Source organism: Acomys minous (genome assembly GCF_964271855.1).
Source record: "Acomys minous genome assembly, chromosome: 2".
NCBI lineage: Eukaryota > Metazoa > Chordata > Mammalia > Rodentia > Muridae > Acomys > Acomys minous.
The window spans coordinates 71,203,043-71,224,313 of NC_140484.1; the positions used below are offsets into that span (position 1 = coordinate 71,203,043).

At 53.6% G+C, this 21,271-nt stretch overlaps 1 protein-coding gene across 1 annotated transcript; it reads left to right on the plus strand.

Annotated features, from left to right (window-relative positions):
• The first annotated feature begins 873 nt into the window (after positions 1–873).
• Positions 874–19,563, plus strand: STX1B (syntaxin 1B). Its single transcript, XM_084772820.1, has 10 exons — positions 874–1,084; positions 9,764–9,838; positions 10,031–10,130; positions 10,220–10,294; positions 14,415–14,488; positions 14,694–14,802; positions 14,941–15,014; positions 17,935–18,072; positions 18,244–18,354; positions 18,595–19,563. Exons 1-10 carry the CDS (start codon positions 1,055–1,057, stop codon positions 18,673–18,675), a joined length of 867 nt encoding a protein of 288 aa, XP_084628946.1. The 5' UTR covers positions 874–1,054; the 3' UTR covers positions 18,676–19,563.
• Positions 19,564–21,271: the final 1,708 nt, after the last annotated feature.

Here is a 21,271-nt window from a genome sequence, read left to right on the forward strand (position 1 = left end):
AGAAAGAATTGATCGGCTATTAAGAGACGAGATGGAAGGAGGAAGAGCAGAGGCTGCAGGGCTAACTGGACCTGCAGTGCTAGATTTAAGATTTCTAGCCCCAGCAGAGATCTGCCTTCCTTCAGCACTCGCACCCCGAGCCCCTGTGTTGGGGATGGAACCTAGGAAAGCATATACCACTGAGATTTCTTCTAGGCCAGGATAAATGTCAGTTTTAACAGAGCCATCTAAAATACCAGACCAGAAGGTCTCAGCAGGTAGTGACCACCCTGTTCTTGTGGGTAGAAAGCTGAGACCCACCAGTGCCAGGACACTCCCAGGCAGGGTGACGAAGGATGCACAGAGCGCGCCTCACGTCCTTCTCAGCAAGCAACAGCCACACACAGGGTCAGGTTTGTTATTTCTAGTGTCCAAAGAGTCTTTGCCGAGCCCAAGGGACAGGATAAAAGGTGGTCCTGCGTAGGCAGGCTCACGGAGACGCAGGTACACTGCCTTAGACATCCCTTCTGCCAGTTGACCCCAACCGCAGTTCACCCAGCATCTCTGTCCCTGCCTCCGCATCCCTGTGCCTGCTTCTTAGACTCTGCCCCCTCCCCCCCACCCCACCCCCACCTTGCTTTTCTGGGCCTCCCCAGTGCCCCTCCCGTGGGTGCCCCTCCCCGGACTACAACCCCCAGGCGCCCCCAGCCCGGGGCGCTGCGCATGCCCCCTGCTCCCCGCCCCCTCCGCTCCCCCCCTCCCTTCCTCCTCACCTCCCTCCGCCCCCCTCCCCCGCGCCTCGGCTCCCGCATCCCTCCATCCAACCCTGTGCCGCAGCCGCATCGCCACCGCAGCCCAGGCAGAGCCCAGTCGGCCCAGGCCCCTGTCTCTGCCTGCTCAGCTCCCCGCCCCCCCACCCCCCCGCCGCCGCCGCCGCCGCCGCGCACCTTACCCGCACATCCCTCGGAGGTCTAGTCCGGTACCCCCAGACCCCGGCCTCCTGCACAGAGGCAAGAGGCAGAGAGCAGCAGCGGAGGCGGGAGGACGAAGAAGGGGAGGAGGAGCCCGTCGCAGGATGAAGGATCGCACTCAGGAGCTGCGGAGTGTGAGCTAGGGGATGGGAGAGGTGGGGAGGCGGGACCCTGTATTTGGGGAGCACATGGGGATGGAGTGGGGGAGGTTCTGGGACATGGAGGGGGGGGGGCAAATGATGAGACTAGAGGTTGCAAGCCAGGAACCCTTACATCTTCTGGCACCTGATACCTCCAGTGAACCTGCAATCGGAGGACAGTGGCCAGAAGGAGTTGGAGGCCATTAAGACACAAGGGGGCAGGAGAGGTCCCAGGGGCCTGGGCAGCCCACATGCCCAGGAGGGCCTTGGAATCTAACCTGGGGATGAGTTAGAGTGAATGTCAAGAGAGGATTCGGGGACAGCATCATCCCCGAAGCAGGTTTGTCAAATTAGGCGGATGGAGATGGTTACTGGCCAGGCCGGGCCCAGTAGGACCCAGATTTGGGATGCTATGGAGGACACAGGTTGGGACTAGATGCCAGCACCTGGCAATGAATGAAGTGTGTGGTGGCATTGGTGATGTGTGTGTGTGTGTGTGTGTGTGTGTGTGTGTGTGTGTGTGTGCACGCACGCGCACTGGTGTGTTGCTCCGTGGGGAGAGGGCACTGCTCAGAGGGGGGAGTGTAGGGGGGAGGGTAACTGAGTTCCCTCAGGGCCAGAGCCTCAGCTGAGGTGACCCCCCCCAAAGGTGGGGAGAGGAGAGAAAGATCCACCCACCCAGCAGGTCACAGAATTGGGTTGTGTGACATAGGCCACACAGTGCTTGGGGGAACTGGGGCATGGGAGCAGCCAGGGCAGGCTGCTGGCTGCCAGGGGCCGGGCTGCAGGAGGCTTGGCCAGCAGAGCTGAGGGGGAGGCTAGGCCAGGAGGTTGCAGAGGAGGCTGCTCGTTGGAGGGACTGTGACTGTGACTGTGACTGACTGTGACGGGCCCGATGAATGAGCAGGGAGGGTGCTGAGCCATCTCGGGAGTGACATGGGCCCAAGGAGGCTGAGGTGGCCGTCGGCTGTGTGATGGTGGTGGCCACCGGCCTCTGTGCCCCAATGGAGTGGGTTATGCCAGAATTCTAAGAGATGGTTATTCCACCTAACAGACGGGGAAACTGAGGTTCAGGGATCGGAAGGGACTGGCCCAAGGTCATCAAGCAAGTGTGTGTGTGTGGCACAGGTCAAATGGCTCAGGGGCCTCCAGGGGCCCAGCCAAGTTGACATAGGGTTACACCCCAGGGCCTTTGAAACACACGTTTGAGAGTAGAGACGTGGAGCTCCGTTGTTAGAGAGCCTCCAAAGGTGGGGTTTGGGGTTGAGGACCCCAGTTCACAGGAGATACAGGGAGGGAGCACAGAGGCAAGTGACTTGCTTGTAGAGGCAGCCTGAAGTGGGGAGAGAGGAGGAGCTGACAGCAGAGGGAGGGGAGTTGAGGATTATTTACTGCGTGAGGAAGACGATAGTAGCGATGGCAACTCTGTCCTGCCCGTCTTACAGGAAAGCACCTCTGGTTCCCGGCAACCCGGTGAGGCTGGTGTTAACATGATCTCACCTCACAGAAAAGGGAACAGAGAGGCTCGGAGGGGGTCAAGGAACTTGGCCAAAGTTACATAGCTAGAAAAAAGGCAGGATTCAAACCCAGACCAGCAGCTTCAGTGTGCAGACTCCTCTCCAGGTGCAGTTTGCAAAGCAGGTTGTCATGGCAATCGCATTAGGTCTCAACCAACTTCCTGGTAATATTAAAAAACAACAACAACAACAACAACAACAAAAACTGAAGCCCAGAGCGGTTAAAGAATTTCTCCAGGCCATACAACCAAGCAAAGGAGAAGATAGAATTCGAACTCAGATCCCCAGCAGCCAAGAATATTCCCTGACTCCCAAATCTAGAGAAACGCGATGAGGTGGGGGTGGAACTGCGGTATAATTAGAGGGCGAAGGAGACAGGAGCGGGGAGTTTTCTTCTGAGTGAGTCAGGTCTCCCTGCCCAGAGGTGAGGAAACCTGTGGCCAGTCAGTGGCTGAGGCGGGAGGCAGCTGGTGTGGAGGGCTGGGCCTCAGGGGGTTGGGTGGACACTGATGGCTTTGCTGTTAGTCACAGCCTAGGGAAAGTGGAGGTTTGGGAGGGAGCAGAGCCCGCGCGGTGGAGAGGGGCTGCAGATGTCTGGAGTGTGAAAGTCTCTGCCAGAGTGGAAAGCCGAGCTTTGGGAAGCCAGAGGAGAAGACGGGGAAGGAGCCTGGTTGTCTTGTGAGGGTGGGGGTGGGGGTGGGGGGCCCTGTAGTCTTCCCCCAGGAGTTTTCTAAATCTGTTTATCATACAGAGGCTGAGGGCCTCAGACTTGGAAGCCTGGTTGGCTGGCCTTACGTCCTCGCTTAGTTACTTCATGTGTGACCTTGAGCAAGTTACTTAACTTATCTGGTGCTTGGGGTGGTTTGGTGGTGGGTGGGTGGGTTTTTGTTGGTTTTCAGGAGTGTGTGTGGTGTGGGATGTGTGTGTGTGTGTGTGTGTGTGTGTGTGTGTGTGTGTGTGTGTGTGTCTGTCTGTCTGTCTGTCTGTCTGTCTGTGTCTCTGGTCCCCGGGATTGAACTGAGGATATCAAATACATGAGGCCAGTCTTCTTGCCGTTGAGCTACATCCCAGCCTCAGTTTCTTCATGTGTAATTTGAAAGTAAGGGTTCTACCTCATTTCGCAGGACTATTTTGAGAAGTAAAAGTTAATTAATACTTACAAGGTGTCTCCGAAAGAGCGTGCTGCACAGCGGTGCTCTGTGGTTGCTGTTCTCAGGTGACTTCCAGTTTCTCTGGAGCATCACATCAGCCCCTCTGGATGACTCCTAACTGATTCTGATTTTGGAATCACCTGAGGGCTACAGGAGAAAAAAAAAAAGGCAGATTTTTCCAGAAGCGCCGGCGGTCCCTCAGCTGGCGGAGGCCGTGTTGAACAGCTTTCTGTCTCAGGTTGCCCGGCACTTTTGGTTGGGAACTAGGACGTATCAGTCAAGCAGGTGTCCCAGGGCCAAGGAGGAAGCCAGGCATGTCACAGAGCCATCAGAGGGTCGAGGGAGAGAAAACAGGAGGACCTGTGCCAGCTTGGGGTGGGAGGACAGGGGAGGAAAGGGGGAGGGGGGGAAGGGGGGGGAAAGGCCAGAAAGCCTGACGTGAAGAAGGCCTCCGGGTTTGTGTGCAGAGGCCTAGCTGTGCCTTTCACTTCCGTCTGTCACTGAGCTTCTCTCTGCCTTGAGTTTTTCCCACTTGTTTCCTCTGCCCGGAGCACCACTCCTATGGCCTTAAATCCGGCCTCTCCCACATTACAGCATAGTTGGACTCAACTCAAATGACACCTCCTCAGAAAGACTCTCCCTGGCCACCCTGAGTGAAGTGACACGCATTCTCCCGTCACACCCTCCCAGCTACTTTCCACACTGAGGCACCCCTAGTCATTTTTCACTGTCTCCCTCTCTACTGGACCTGGGCTCCTTGGAGGGCAGTCCTGCGAGCCCTCCCTGCCTGGGCTTGCTCACCCTCCAACTGTCCGTGTTTGTTCGATGAAGGGACTGACTCGGGGAGGCAGGAAGGAGATCGGGAGGGAGAAGGAGCAGGTGGGCGAGGTGGGCCGGTAGAGGAAAAGGAGCCGTGAAGGCCAGGCTGGACCGTGGGAGGTTGGGATGGATGGGTGGAGGCCCAGGCTAAGGAGGCAGATGGGTAGCACTGTGAGGGGTGCAGGGGGCCACCTGATGCCGTAGCGCTCGCACCCTGAGGAGGCTGGGTGGGCAGGAATATGGTCGTGTGGGTAAAGATGTGTAAATTTGGCCGGGTGTGGTGGCGCACGCCTTTAATCCCAGCACTCGGGAGGCAGAGGTGGATCGCTGTGAGTTCGAGGCCAGCCTGGTCTACAAAGTGAGTCCAGGATGGTCAAGGCTACACAGAGAAACCCTGTCTCGAAAAACCAAAAAAAAAATGTGTAAATGTGATACCCTCAGTTCAGTCACCAACACACACACACACACACTCTCTCACACACATCAAAACCCTCTTGTTGCTGATGTGAGAAACTTTGACTTTAAGGGGGCTAGAGGGAACCTGGGAGCTTGGATTGGATGCACCTCAAGGCCAAGGAAGCTTCTAGTGACAGGAGCTCTTATAAATCGAGTCCTCTCAGGTGTTTGGGAGGTGGTGGCAATGCCCTGCCATCCACCAACACATCGTTGGATGACCACCCACCCACCAACACGTCACTGGATGGCCACATCCACCAAGACATCACTGGATGGCCACCCTCGGACTAGTTATGTGATCTTTCTGTGTCTCGGTTTCTTTACCTGTCAACAAGGAGTAAGAGCATCTACCTTGTGGACTGATTGTGAGATAAAATGTGAAGAACTGCATGCTGGACATGTTCTCACACTTGAGAGGGTGAGGCAGGAGGATTGCTGTAAGTTTGTGGCTACTACTCTGAGCCACATAGTGAGACCCTGGGGGGGGGGGAAAGTGGGTGGAGGGACAGAAATAGTGTGGAAGAGAGTGAGCAGGACAGCTCTTTGTGGCCAAGGGACTGTAGAGGGACTGTCAGGAGGATGGGTGGGAAAAAACCCTGAGACTTGACAAGTCCTCCTTTCAAGCTCCACCTCTGGCCTTATATGCTGTGAAGCCTCAGGCAACAGGGCAGCAGGTCTGAGCTATCTCCTTACCTGTCACACAGAAGACACGGGGCCTGACAGTCCACCTCAGCAAACTTTCTCCCCTTTGCAGCAGCATTCCCCTGCCTGCCCATTGCTTCCTCCCCTGCCTTCTGTGGGAGGAGACAAAAGAGGCTGTGAGGCCTGGAGGTCAGAAGCTCACAGGGCTGTTTAGCTGCTGGGCTCTTGGCCTGTCTCTACGGAAAGTTCTCCTGTTAATAAAAGGGGCTGCAATAATGTGGCTCTCAGAACGCTGTTGGAAGAATTAAATAAGTCTGGTGGTGACGTGATTTATAGCCTCAGAACTCAGGAAGGAGAGGCAGGAGGATTCCAAGTTAAAGGCTACCCTGAGCTACAGTCTGACTGCCTCAGCAACCAAGAGCTGGCACGGTCACTCAGTGACAAAGGCTTGCCTAGCGTGTCTGTGAGGCGCTGAGTTCCATCCCCTCACACACTCACACACACAGACACACACAGAGAGACAGAGACACACGCAGAGAGAGACACACACATATATACACAGAGACATAGACACACAGACACATACACAGAGAGAGAGGGAGAGAGAGAGGGAGAGGGAGAGGGAGAGGGAGAGAGGTGTCAAGAAGAGATTAGCCAGGCCAGGCAGTGGTGGCGCACGCCTTTAATTCCAGCACTCAGGAGGCAGAGGCAGGCAGATCGCTGTGAGTTCAAGGCCAGCCTGGTCTACAAAGCGAGTCCAGGACAGCCAAGGCTACACAGAGAAACCCTGTCTCGAAAAACCAAAAAAACCCCAAGAGAGTAGCCAGTCTGGTCTTCAGAGTAATTCCAGGACAGCCAGGACTACACACAGAGAATCCTTATCTCGAAAAACCTTAAAAAGGAAGAAAGAAAAGAACGGATTAAGTGGATGCGCATGTGCAGAACACACAGGCCACAGACCAGCACCCAGCACTTATAAAACTCTGTAGTGTTTGTCAGCGTCACAGTGACATCAGTCAGCGGTCATTGTAGACTTTGTTTGTATGTGTGTGTGTTTTAGACAGGCTCTTACTAGGTAGTCCTGTTTTGGCTTGGAACTGAGTATGTAGACCTGGGTGGTCTTGAACTCACAGAGGTCCACCTCCCTCTGCCTCTGTTGTAACTAAAATGTGCATGCCAGGTATATGCCTGTTTGGAGACAGGATCTTATTCTCTAGCCCGGGCTGAGCTGGGTCCTGTGTAGGCTAAGCAACCAGTGTTCTTAGCCACTGAGCCGCCTCTGTTTTGGTGTTGTTCTTAAGATTTTATGTATTTATTTATTTATTTTGAGACGGATTTCTCCGTGTAGCCCTGGCTGTCCTGGAACTTACTCTGTAGACCAGGCTGAGATCTGCCTGCCCCTGCCTACTGGGACTAAAGGTGTGTGCCACCATAACAAGCTCTAAAAAATATTTTATTTTATTTTATGTGTGTGTGTGTGTGTGTGTGTGTGTGTGTGTGTGTGTGTAGGTTGGTACATGTGAGTGCAGGAGCCTGCAGAGACCAGAAGAGGGCATCAAATCCCCTGGAGTGGAGCTATAAACAGGTGGTTGTGAGCCACCCACCTTGGACATGGGTGCTGAGAACCGAACTTGGGGTCCTCTTCAAGACCAATGCACACTCTTTAACAGCTGAGGTCCAGCCCCTCCTCCGTACAGAGTTTAGGTGGCGGGATGAAAGAAGGCGCTGGCAGATGGCGCTGTTTGCCTGGGTTGCAGGTAGGCGCGGGATATGACCGCAGAGGCCTGAACAGGAGCTGGCCTGGGGGAAAAGGAAGCCAGTGGATAGGGCGCTGATTGCCGCTTGGAGCCTTCAGGGAAGCCTGGACCTGGAGCTCTGGTCTCTTTCTCCCTGGTGCCCTCGGGGAGTCATTGTCCTTTTCCTCCTCTGGCTCTGTGCTCCTTCGTCTGTGAAATGGGAACAGTCTTTGTCCAGCTTTTCTCTCTGGGCTGTGTGGCTCAAGGATTATGAGTGTGGACATGTTTGTGCACACTGAGGCATTTTGGCTCTCTTTGTAGTTATTAGCCAACCCAAAGCACACTTATGCCCTTCTGCCTCTTTTGCTCTCTCAAGAGCAAGCAGCTAGGTAGCCTGGATACTCTAGGAAGAAACTAAGGACTTCTTCAAGTTGGTGTGGAAAGGGAAAGAGGCAGAGAAAAGGAAGGTTCCCAGGTACCTAGACCAGCAAAGGCTCTCCTGCCCTGCGTGAGGCTGGTCGAGAGTGGCTGGGGGGCAGGATGAGAGGGTCAGCAGGCGGCTGTGGCCCTGGAGGCTGTGAGGCTGCAACGCACCCTAAGAAACTGGTGTGTCCTAACGATGAACCCTGCTTCTCAGGGGCTTTGGGGGCCAACGTCTTCCGGGAGCCGTCCTGGGATAGGTTGAGGCTAGAGAAACCAAAACTCCTAGCAGGGTCTTTGAGACCTTTCAGTTTGGTTTGAGCAAGACCTGGGTAGAATAGGGTGTTGGTTTTTTTTGTTTTGTTTTGTTTTTGTTTTTTTGTTTTTTTTCTGGCCTGCTGCAGGCAGTCTCCTCTGGGTTGTATGGGGTTCAGAGCTGCTCCTGCTCCACGGATCCCAAGCGGTCTTAGTGTCTCGGTCGCATCTCGGTCCCATCTGGCTGTGTCTAGGTTTGGTCTGAACAGGCTGAGGTACGTGTGAGCCAAGTGTAGTTCCTTCTTCGCCTGTCTGACTTCCATGAGGGCCTGTCAGAGTTCCGCTCCTGCCCTGTCTGCGCTCCCCTTCAGGTCCAGTGCCTCCACTCCTCAGTAGCTGCTGTGTGGCTCCGGTCTTGATTTCATCCAGGCTCTCTTAGCTACGTTCTCTCTGAACTCTGGCTCAACCTGTCTGTGATTCGAGCTGACCCCTGGAGCTAATTAGGGGCTCCAGACTTCAGTGCCTGTCGATGGTTGAGCTCAACTTTGCCCTGAGAATTCTGTCCCGAGCAAAGAGGACTGGGGACCCCAGGGGAGCCCTCTTGTGCCTTCTGCCCAGCTCTGGGTCAGAAGGCAATCCTGGGGCTCAAAGAGGTTGGGTGACCAGGCAGCAGCCTCCTCCATGTCCCGTGTCCACGTGGCGGCAATGCGGCTCTGCCTGGGTCTGTGCGCAGCGATTGTCAACATAGCAGTGTGGCTCTCTGTGGGTGTTTGGTGGGGGGGGGCCCTATTTCTGTGTGCCTGCGTGTCAGCTCTTCTGTCGGTGTCACTGGTCCTGCCTGGAGATGGCAGTGTGGGTGGGTAAAATCCCTTTGTGTCTCTGAGCCCTGAGGGTGGAGGGCTGAGCAGCTGCACTAGCAACTGGGGAATCGAGTCAGAGAGAGTTGGTGGGTGTGTGGGTTGGAAGGGACTAGAAGAAAGTGAGTGAATAACGTGGGAAGGGACCTCCAGGAGCACAGTGCAGTGGGAGGAGGAGGAGGGAGCTGTGGGAGGAGGGAGGGGAGGGGGTCGGAGTGCTGCCGACATGGCTCAGCCATCCTTTCCTGGGGCCTGGCTCTGCTTGCTCAACTTGGCATCAGGCACTGGCAGCCTGGCGGCGATGTGACCTTCTTCTGTAGGGGAATGGATGGTCAGGCTGCGGCAGGGAAAAGGGAGACCCGAGCAGGGGATGGTAGGTAGCTTTCTCAGTCCTGGAAGATCATTCCAGAATCCTCCTGGGAGCCCAGAGCTGGTTGTCACAAGGCTAGCATTTAGCTGGTTGTTGAAATATTGAAATTTGTCCATATCCAGAGGTCAACAGCAGTGGCCTTAACTAACGTCTCTTTCCAGGGAGCCTCTGAGCACTCAAGGCTGTTCCTCTTTCAGAGCATGCCTTTAGCTGGCTCGCTTTAAGGTGCCCTGGTGTCTATGACGTTGTTCTACAAGACATCCGGTTCTGGTGTCTTTGCCGTCCCTCTTGACCAGGACCCTTTTCTGAGTCTAGAGCGGCTACCACCCATGTATGTGGCCTGCACCCATGGTGTGCACCCATGGCCTGCAGAGGACCAGGGAGCTATAGAGTCAACCTTAGGGACCAGGGTAGGGACGGCTCATGGATCTGGCCTTGCCTTGCTTCTAGGCGAAAGACAGTGATGATGAAGAGGAAGTGGTCCACGTGGATCGAGACCATTTTATGGATGAGTTCTTTGAGCAGGTAGAGTTCCCTGTATCCCTGGACCGGGACCTTGTCCCTTCCCAACGACGCCCATTGTCTTGTGCCTTCCCTCTTTCTGGCGCACCCCTTGGCCTTATGGTTTAGTCTGTGTCACCAAACACTGTCTAGTTCTCCTGATTCCCTCATGTGGCCCACCAGCCTGGGTGAGGTGTCACTCATTTCCCGCCGCAGGTGGAAGAGATCCGAGGCTGCATCGAGAAACTGTCTGAGGACGTGGAGCAGGTGAAGAAACAGCACAGTGCCATCCTCGCCGCCCCCAACCCAGACGAGAGTAAGTGCTGCTTCAGGGGGGTCCCCACTGTCCCCTGGCTGGGGACCCCATCCAGGTTCTCACTGCCTGTCTTGCCCTCCTGTCCCCAGAGACTAAACAGGAGCTGGAGGACCTCACGGCCGACATAAAAAAGACGGCAAACAAGGTCCGGTCCAAGTTGAAAGGTGAGGAGGGCAGCCCTGCAACTGTGGAGTCAGGTCTCTGCAATACACGAGACAAAACAGGTCTCTCTCTGTAAGCAGTGCTCACAGGCTCCCTGGGGCCAGATTCCTAAACAGTGAGACATACAAGAGACATCCCCCCCCACCCCCCGCCTTTGTTGTTGTTGTTTTTGTTTCTCTCTCTCTCTCTCTCTCTCTCTCTCTCTCTCTCTCTCTCTCTCTCTCTCTCTTTTTTTCCGAGACAGCTTCTCTCTGTGTAACCTTGGCTGTCCTGGACTCGCTTTGTAGACCAGGCTGGCCTTGAACTCACAGTGATCCGCTTGCCTCTGCCTCCCAACTGCTGGGATCAAAGGTGTGCGCTACCACTGCCCGGCCTACGCAAGCCAACTTTTGCCTGCATTGTTTGTTGACATTTGATAGGGGATTTGTTGACATTTAATGGGGGGAAATGAACTGGGTAGAGTGCCCGTCTGAATTGCACCTGAGACTTGAGGCAAATGCAGATTTCTTAATGAAAAAAAATTAAAAAAGAAAAGTACAGATTTCCAGCCAGTCACAGTGGTTGGGAGGGCCTATAATCCCAACCCTCAGGGTCGGCCACAGGAAGAGTGAGAATTCCGGATGAGTGCGGGCTACATAGTGAGACCCTATTTCAAAACAATCCAGGAAGGAAGGAAGTTGGGGCTCGGGCGGGTGGGGAGTGAGAGAGACAATACTCTTCCAGGAGGTGTTAATTTTGTCTAGTGCTCTTTTGTCCTGAGCAGACTCCAAGCACGACACCGAGCGCACAGTAGGTGGGCTCTGCAGAGCACCCTGTAGGTGGGCTCCACAAATGGCTGCTGAATTAGTATCCCCGGCTCAGGACAGATTGGACCGTGTGGCTGACACCAGGGGCTGGCACGCTTTCAGGAGGGCCTTGCCAAGTGCTCATGTCTTCACTCTAATTTAAGGACTTGGGTGCTGGTAATAACCACCTTCCCTCAAGGCACTGTGGGTTAGGAACCTCCTTGTCTGCTGGTGCCAGGGTAATAGCAGCGTTAAGGAGCAGCCGCTATGTGCTCTTGGTAACTCAGCCGGGGGAGGTGTTTACCAAGCGCGTGTAGCACCCAGGCTCACCCCTGGGCTTTGGATGGGCTTTATCAGGAACTTGTCCCCAAGACCACTAGGCTTTCCCGGGGACATGAGGACACAGGCTTCATGTCCTTTTGGACAAGAGGAGGCCATATGAGAGCCTCTGATGCTGACCAATAAAAATGAGCCTTTTGCACTCAGGGTGTGCTCTGAGGTCATGTTCATGCAGTTTGCACAGAGGAGCCCAGCCTCCGATATCAACTCAACTCTGGCTGGTTCCTATCCTCAGTTTTTTTCCTCAGTATAATAGGGGACACTGAAGAAGAAATTATAAATATTTTTTCTTCTATTTTTGACTGCAAAATACTTTTCTCCATATGAAGTCATACCAAGAATCTCAAATATAGGGGCTGGAGAGATAGTTCAGTGGTTAAGAACATTGGGTGTTCTTCCAGAGGACCCAAGTTCAATTCCTGGCAGCCACATGGAAGATCAGACTGTCTGTAGCTCCAGTTCCAGTGGATCCGACATCCTTACGTAGACATGCATGCAGGCAAACACCAATGCACCTTAAAAAAAAAAGCCAGGCGTGGTGGTGCACGCCTTTAATCCCAGCACTCAGGAGGCAGAGGCAGGCAGATCTTGAGGGTAGCCTAGTCTACAAAGTGAGTCTAGACTAGCCAAGGCTACACAGAGAAACCCTGTCTCGAAAAAACAACAAACAAACAAACAAAACACCCCACAAATCTCAAATATAGAACATAAAATTGCCAAACTGGGTGGCACTCATCTTTAGTCCCAGTGCTTGGGGGAACAGAAGCAGGCAGATCTCTGTGAGTTCGAGGAGTCTGAGGCCAGCCTGGTCTATAGAGTGACTTTCAGGACAGGCAGAGTTATAAGGTGACGTTCTCAAAACAAACATCATAAAAGTCAGGCTGTAGCCAGACATGGTGGTATGCTCCTGCACTTCAGCAGTTAGGAGGAGGAGATGGGCAGGTGGGTCACAGGTCTAGGTCTCAGTGGTCCCTTCAGACCGTTGGGTCCTGATCTAGAACACATGGAAAACTTTGTGTTCAGGGGTTCAGGAATAGGTCCAGACAGAAGACAGGAAAAGTAAAATGGTTTGAGAAACTGATCCTATCTTTTCTTCTTTTTTCCAGTTGGTAGCATCAGGGTGACCTTGAATTCTTGTGATTTTTTGTTTTGTTTTGTTTTTGTTTGGTTTTTGGTTTTTCAAAACAGGGTTTCTCTTATGTAGTCTTGACTGTCCTAGACTCACTTTGTAGACCAGGCTGGCCTTGAACTCACAGCGATCCACCTGCCTCTGCCTCCCGAGTGCTGGGATTAAAGGCGTGCGCCACCACACCCGGCTTCATGATTTTTTTAAAATATTTTATTTTATTTGCATTGGTGTTTTGCCTGCATATATGTCTGTGTGAGAGTGTCAGACCCTCTGGAACTGGAGTTACAGACAGTTGTAAGCTGCCATGTGGGTGTCAGGAATTGAACTCAGGACCTCCGGAAGATCGAGCAGCCAGTGCCCTTAACCACTGAGCCATCTCTCCAGCCCCGAATTCTCATGAATTTGAGGCCTAGTTTCTAGTGTGAAACATCAGCTGATATCTGCATACTCCCACAGCTGTTGTAAAAGACCCCTCTGTCCAGACTTGGTCCTAGCTCCTGGACTGATAGTAAGGTCCAGGGCAGGGCTACCAGGTTCCCGGATCCCGGGTCATGTGTGCCTGTGCTTTCCCTGAGCTGGCACAGCCACCACTGATCGCGCTCAGTCACTGTGCCTGCCCTTGCTTGCAGGACAGCCTTGAGATGCCATCTAGCCCCGTCCCTCCCCCAGTGCCAGGAGAACATGCACACACGCACAGGTGGCACTCTTAGGACAGGCCCAGAGGCCTTCAGAAGTCCCAACAGCCTGGGTGATTCATGCCTGCTGCATTTTCCGATCTGAATTGAAGAAGCTGTTACTGCAAGCTTTTCTTAGAAAATCTGAGTCAGGAAGACATGGTTTTGAAGAAGAGCAAAATATCCTCTAGAAGTTAGAATCCATCAGACGTGGTATGCATGCCTGTAATCCCAGGACTCGGGAGGCAGAGACAGGGGGGCTCTCTGTGAGTTTGAGGCCAGCCAAGACTACACAGAGAAACCCTGTCTCAAAAATCAAAACAACCAGCAGTCGGGAGGCAGAGGCAGAGGCAGGTGGATCTCTGTGAGTTCGAGGCCAGCCTGGTCTACCACGTGCGTCCAGGATAGCCAAAGCTACTCAGAGAAACCCTGTCTCAAAAAACAAAAAACAAAAAAACAAAACAAAACAAACAAACAGCAACAACAACAACAAAAAAACCCCAACAAAACAATAGCAACAATACACACAAAAAAACCCAAAAAACAAAACTCAACCTTCCTATCTCCAAAAGAAGTTAGAACGTAGCTGAGAGGGTGCTCTGGTGAGCAGAAGCTAGCCTGGTCTACAGAGCAAGTTCCAGGACAGCCAGGGCTACACAGAGAAACCCTGTTTAAAAACAAAACAAAGGCCGGGCGGTGGTGGCACACGCCTTTAATCCCTTTAATCCCAGCACTTGGGAGGCCGAGGCAGGCGGATCGCTATGAGTTCGAGGCCAGCCTGGTCTACAAAGTGAGTCTAGGACAGCCAAGGCTACACAGAGAGACCCTGTCTCGAAAAACAAAACAAACAAACAAACAAAAAACCCAAAACAACAACAAAACGCTGGTGGGGGTTGCTTGTGGACACAGCTAGAGGTCCCCGTGTGTGGTGATCCCCGCTAGAGGACGGCTATATCCCCCCTCCCCCACCCCCGTGGTCTTGAGCTCTTTCCATCAGAGCAAACGTGTCCGTGACCTTCTGAGGGTGTCTTAGGGAACCCCCTCGAACCCTCTGCCTGTGTACTTGGCAGCCCTCAAATATACCTCTTTCATTGGGCATCCATGGCGTCTCTTCCTCCCGAGCTTCCTAAACCCCAGATCCGGGTGCCCCACCCGGTCCCCGGGCCTCCAGCCTGACGTTGCCTTCTCTCTGCAGCGATTGAGCAAAGTATTGAGCAGGAAGAGGGCCTGAATCGTTCCTCCGCCGATCTGCGCATCCGCAAAACCCAGGTAAGGCTCCCTGAGCAGGGTCGGGAACCCTGGGCGGGGTTGTGGCTGAGACCAGATCCTGGCGGTACCTAGCGTTGCCTGCGGGCGAAGGATGGAGGTATGGGGTTTTGAAAGTGTGGTGGGCTGCTGTGCATACAGCCCTCTGGGCTTTGTGTCCCTGATGCCCTGTTGTGTCTCTCTCCCCTCCAAACCCCCGGTTCCCTAGCACTCCACACTCTCGCGGAAGTTCGTGGAGGTAATGACCGAGTATAATGCAACCCAGTCCAAGTACCGGGACCGCTGCAAGGACCGCATCCAGCGGCAGCTGGAGATCAGTGCGTGTGCCCCATCTCACCCCAAACTCCCAGGCCTCTCTGGAGGCAGCACCTGGCCCGAGCCTGGTGGGAGGGTGGCTCCTGGGTTCCCCCCACCTGTGGCCAGCTTCACCAGCAAGAAACCCTTTCTCCCCACAGCTGGCAGAACTACTACCAATGAGGAACTGGAAGACATGTTGGAAAGCGGGAAGCTGGCCATCTTCACGGACGACGTGAGCCCCCCGGTTGGGTCTGGGTCTGTCGGGTAAACATTTGCGTCACCTCCACGTCCACCCTGGAACCTCGGACAATGGACAACTTGGACCATGAGCTGCGAGATTCCACGAGTTGCAGGCCAGGAAGGCAACGCCTTAAAAATGGCCAATTGAGCCGGGCGTGGTGGCGCAGGCCTCTTATCCTAGCACAGGCAGAGAGACCCTGTCTCGAAAAACCAAACCAAACAAACAAAAACAAAAAACAAACAAACAAAAAACAAAAACAAAAACAGAAAGGAAAAATGGCCAACAGTGGTTTACTGGGTTATACATCGCAGGGGTTTTATTTGGTTGTCTGCTTTGTGGTTGGTTTGTTTGTTTGTTTGTTTTTTCTTGAGACAGGATCATGCTCTGTGGCCCAGGCTTATTTCAAACTCCCAATCCTCTCGCCACAGCTGGAATTACAGGCATGCACCACTATGACCGTTATTTAAACTTCTTCACAATCTCAGAGAGAACCCATTTCACAGATGAGGAAAACTAGGCCAGAAGGTGAAAAAATAATTTGCTAAGAACTTCACTCTAGTTTCAGAGTCAGGGCTCTACGTTCTGGTCACTGACAGCATCGCCCCTCCCCACAGGAGCGCACAGCCCGCCCCACCCCACAGCCCGCCCCTCCCTACAGGAGCCCACAGCCCGCCCCTCCCCACAGGAGCGCACAGCCGGCCCCATCCCACAGCCCGCCCCTCCCCACAGGAGCCCACAGCCCGCCCCACCCCACAGCCCGCCCCTCCCCACAGGAGCCCACAGCCCGCCCCACCCCACAGCCCGCCCCTCCCCACAGCCCGCCCCTCCCCACAGGAGCCCACAGCCCGCCCCACCCCACAGCCCGCCCCCCTCCTGAAGCATGTCAATCGTCCTCTGCCACTCATTTTTGAAGGCTTTTGTTTCGTTACATTGTAGTTTGGCTCAAATCTTCCTCATTGCCCTGGCCTGTCGTTTATGAGTGGGTGGGCTTTCCCCACACTCGTGCTCTCTTTGTTCCTTGTGGACTTCTGCTCTGGCCTGCCCAGTCCTAGCTTCATTTCTGTCCCTGGCCAGATGACCCTTGGGAAATGAGTGTAGACCAGGTATAGAGTAATCACCGAGATTGGCTAACAGTTTGCAATTAACCAGTATTTGAACAGTTTGTTTTTGTTGAACTAACCCTGGGCAGATAGGGTGTAGGTCACCTGGAGCCTCCTCTCCCTCCCGCTATCCTTCCGTGTGAGACTAGAGAGCAGCCTGGTGGGTGACTGCAGGAGGTCTGACTTTAGTGGGCAAGAGTTGACCTCTGGCCAGGTGTGGTGGCGCATGCCTTTAATCCCAGCACTCGTGAGGCAGAGACCGGAGGGAGGATCTCTGTGAGTTCAAGGCCAGCCTTGTCTACATAACCAAATTTCAGGACAGCCATGACTGTACGGAGAGACCCTGTCCCAGCAAAATGAAACAAACACAAATAAAAACAACAAAAAAGAAAGAGCTGACCTCTGCCGCCTGGCACTCCGTTGTCGGAGTGGAAACCATTTTGTGAAACTCATCCCTGGGTGTTGTCTGGGGGTCATTAATCCTGGAGTCAAGACAAGCTGGGCAGCTGGTAGTGGTGGTGTTGGCCATCACTGCACGCCCTGTAATCCCAGCACTCGGGAGGCACAGGCAAGCGGATCGCCAGCCTGGTCTACAAAGTGAGTCTAGGACAGCCAAGGCTACACAGAGAGACCCTGTTTCAAAAAACCTTTATAAAAATCTAAAATAAAAGACAAATGAGGGAGACTGGAGAGATGGCTCAGTGGTTAAGAGCACTGTCTGCTCTCCCAGAGGTCCTGAGTTCAATTCCCAGCAACCACATGGTGGCTCACAACGGTCTATAATGGGATCTGATGCCCTCTTCTGGCCTGCAGGTGCACATGCAGATAGAGCACTCATATATGCTAGATAAATAAATAGACAAATGAGCTTTTCAGCATGAGAAGGTTGGAAAAGAGCAGTCAAAACCTAGACAGAAGAGGGGGCACTTGCAAGGCAGCTGTTGGATGACTTGGCTCTTACAGTATGGGCAGGAGATACGGGTAGAAAGGGAGACAGAGCGGTGGCTGCCTGAGTGGTGGTGCGTGGCCTGTGGTAACAGGGAGCCCGGGCAGGTGTGAGAGGAAAGGCGTGGCCCTACTGTGGTTAGACTGGCTGGGGAGCTGAGGAGCACTGTGCTGTGAGCCAGGATTTCTCCTCCTGACTTCTTGAGGCCTGTGTGAATTTTTTTCTTATTCATCCCCTGTGCCACCTCATGCAGGCTACTATTGACTTGTGGGCACAGTGCTTTCCTACCTGCTGTATCTCTTTTTTCTTTCTTTCTTTCTTTCTTTTTTTTTTTTTTTTTTTTTGGTTTTTTGAGACAAGATTTCTCTGTGTAGCCTTGGCTATCCTAGACTCACTTTGTAGAGCAGGCTGGCCTTGAACTCACAGCGATCCACCTGCCTCTGCCTCCCGAGTGCTGGGATTAAAGGCGTGGGCCATCCTGCTGTATGTCTTACATCACCCTTTCAGCTTTTAACCATCTCCTTTCCCTGGGCTTCCTCGGGTGTGCCACTACAGGAAGCCTTGGTGGGGTTGGCAGTGGCGTGGGCTCTGTTCAACCTTTATCTTGTAATTCAACAAACTTCTCTTTGATGCGTATGGTATTCCGGGGAACCATTCAAAGTTCCACACACAGATTCATTAAGTTTCAAAAATAATCTTTTGAGGTAGACGCTTCTACGATCCATATTTTCTAGGTGATGCTAGCGAAGTCCAGGGGATGGTAAATAATTTGACTGAAGATTTGAACGAACCCCTCTGTTGCTCTGAAGCGGTTCCGTGGGCAAAGGGTACTCACAGCCTTTTCTTCGTCTCGTCATCACCTTAGATCAAAATGGACTCGCAGATGACAAAGCAGGCGCTAAACGAGATCGAGACAAGGCACAATGAGATCATCAAACTGGAAACTAGCATCCGAGAGCTGCACGACATGTTTGTGGATATGGCCATGCTCGTAGAGAGCCAGGTACAGGTGCCCCCCCCCCCCCCCCCCGCCACAGCAGCCTGGCACTCCCCCCCCCCCACAGCAGCCTGGCACTCCCCCCCCCCAGCAGCCTGGCACTCCCCCTGAGCCCCGAGGCTGCCCTTCCCACACCCAGCCTCACTTCTTCCCTCTTCGTGTGCCTTCTCTGTGCAGGGTGAGATGATTGACCGCATTGAATACAACGTGGAGCACTCTGTGGACTACGTGGAACGAGCTGTGTCCGACACCAAGAAAGCTGTGAAATATCAGAGCAAGGCGAGGAGGGTAAGCCGAGGAGGGGGCCTGGCACAGGGGGTAGTCGAGGAGGTCAGCGGGTGGGGTGTGGCAGTTGTGAAACGGAAAGGGCGAGAGGCCTTATCTATGGCTCTGACCACTTCCTGTTTCTGTTTTCTCTCCTCTCTTTTTTCCTCGTGTCCCACATCCCAACTCCCCCCCTCATTTGTCTATCTTCCTCTCTCCCTCTTCTGCCCTCTTCCTCTTCCTCTCTCACCTTTCCACATGCAGAAGAAAATCATGATCATCATTTGCTGTGTGGTGCTGGGGGTGGTCTTGGCGTCATCCATCGGGGGGACACTGGGCTTGTAAGCCCCTACCTTTCCCTTCCCCAGAACCCTCCCCACACATCGGGAGCAATACCCCCACCTCCCTTTCAGTCTCCCCCCCCTGCTCCAAGCTCACCCCCAAAACAGACCCAGGCAGTTCCAACCACTCTCACCCTCACGCACACCCCGGAGTTCCTGGCTCCCCCCCCCCCACCTTGCCGCACATAGATACAGCAGGCGTGATCACACATGCACACCAACATGCATGCCGAGGGCACATGCTCAAGACGTGTGGGCACCCAAGCGTGTGTGTACTTGTGTAGATGTATGTAGATGCCCCGAACCTCTAATTGCTGCCACCGTCATCCTGTGTGGTCTGAACTTCCCTCTCTATCCGGTTGCTGTGACGACCGTAGCCAAGCATAACACAGCAGCCCACCATGGCCCAACCTGTCCTCTGTGAATAGACATATGTGTAGTACAGGTGTGCGTGTGTGTGTGTGTGTGTGTGTGCACGTGTGTTCGTGGGTGTGTGTATCCATAGATCTGTGGCCATACAACATGTGTACATGGGCTTTTGTGAGTGTGAAAACCCAATGCAGAAGCAATTCCTCCACTGACCTTCTTTCCTATGCGGTACATTGGAGCAGGAGGTATGTGTGAGGGTAATTCACATCCTCAGAGGATCCAGGGAGGCCCAGCGACCATGGCACATATCTCACGCGATGTACAAGAAACTCACAGACTCTCCTGGCTCAGTGGCTGCCAGGGATTACATCATGACCTAGGGAACTCTGTGTGAAAGTTTGTGTGCGTGTGTGTGTGTGTGTGTGTGTGTGTGTGTGTTGGGCCTTGGAGTTCAGGGAAGGCAACTGGAAGCCTGTATGTGTAAATGATAAACAACCCGGCTTAGTTTGAAAGAATTTATTTTCCTTAACAGATGATGTGAAGGGCTTGTGAACAAAATTGTGTGTGTGTGTGTGAAGTGTTGATAAACTTCTCTTCAGACAGAGCCCTCCACCTCCATGCTGTAAATCAGACACTCGTTTTGGGTGGGTACAGATACCTGTTTCTAAGCTACTTGGAATACGACTCTGTATGTGTGTGTGTGTGTGTGTGTATCCTTAGTGACTTTACATACACACACTCATGCACACACGCGCACACACACACACATACACCTTTAAGGCGATGCTCCCCATCCAGGTTTGTTTCTCAGGCTTAGCTAATTAGCTACTTCACCATCTCCTCAAAACAGCAGCCACACATACTGCTCCACCACAGGGATGCGAGTGGAGCTTCCTGCCTCACCAGACCATCTGACAGGGAAACACACACCCAGATTCCCACCTTTCTGTGTTTCTGCCCGAGGGCAATATTGAGCCTTGGACAATTAGCGCACACACGAGTGTGCTCATGAATGCCGAGGCTGAGAAAGTTCTAGAACGTAGGAGCTGGGGGGGGGGGCTTTCACATAAGCAGCATAGTGCCCACCCTGGACCACACCCATTTGTACATGATTGTCTCCTGGAAGAGTACAGTAGGGCTAATGAGGGAAGATGTCAAGGACTGCCCCTGGCAGGCGTACAATCATGCCTCTGCACACTCACCTTAGAAGCTGTTGTTTGTCCTCCCTGCCCCAGATGATGCGCTGGATGGACTCTTTCTCAAGTAACTTGGGTTCAGGCAACTGGATTTCACACATACCTAAATGGCCACTTAGAGCCTTGAGCCTGTCCCTTGGACATGTCTGCTTTGAGAAACATCAGGCATGGCCACCGTCCCAGCTGGCGAGGCAGACTGTTCTCTGGCGGCAAGGAATGGAGGGATCCCTCAATTATGTGGAGAGCTGTGCAGTTTGTGGGTTCTCTGGGAGCAGGCAGACCACAAATGGGATAAAGGACAGCGCTGGAAGCCCTGTGAACATGTAGGTGGGTACACAGAGGTGCACGTGTCCTGCGCTGAATTAGGTAGCCACGTGAGATGTGTGTACACACATGTGTGCAGGACTTGGGGAGGAGAGGACGAGACCCTGCAAATAGGACCTGAGCCAGTACTGACCGTTGACCCCTTCCCTGCCTGCCATTTGAGTCCTGCCCACCTGACATGTATGCGTGTGCATGTGTGTGTGTGTGTGTGTGTGCGTGTGGTGTGTACATGTGTGTCGGTCCATGTCCACATGTATGTAACCCCCAGATTAGCTGCGCTGAGGAGGGGAGCCTATTCATTCCAGAATACACTTCTGCAGGGCAGGGCTCTGCCCAGAGCCTCCTGCCCCAACCCTTAGCTTCTTTGAAGATGTCAGAGGAGGTCCCAGCATCCAGGCTCCTTTCAGCCCAGCCAGAACTCCCTTTAACCCAGATGTTTCTAGCAGCCTCCTCAACACCCCCCCCCCCACCCCCAGTCATGATGTTCACAAGGACAGGACTGTGGCTGGCATGCTGCTCCTGCCTCTTTAAATGGCACTGGGCCCGTGGCTGCTTACCAGTGGGCCTCAGGTAGACGGGCAGTCCCTGAGAGTCTGCTACCCCCACACATCACACGATGGACATGCTCATTTGACAGCTGTCCACGTGTGTGTCCTTGGATGGTTGTCTGGGGGCTACTGTCTTGTGCACGTTCTCAGATGAGTGTGTGCT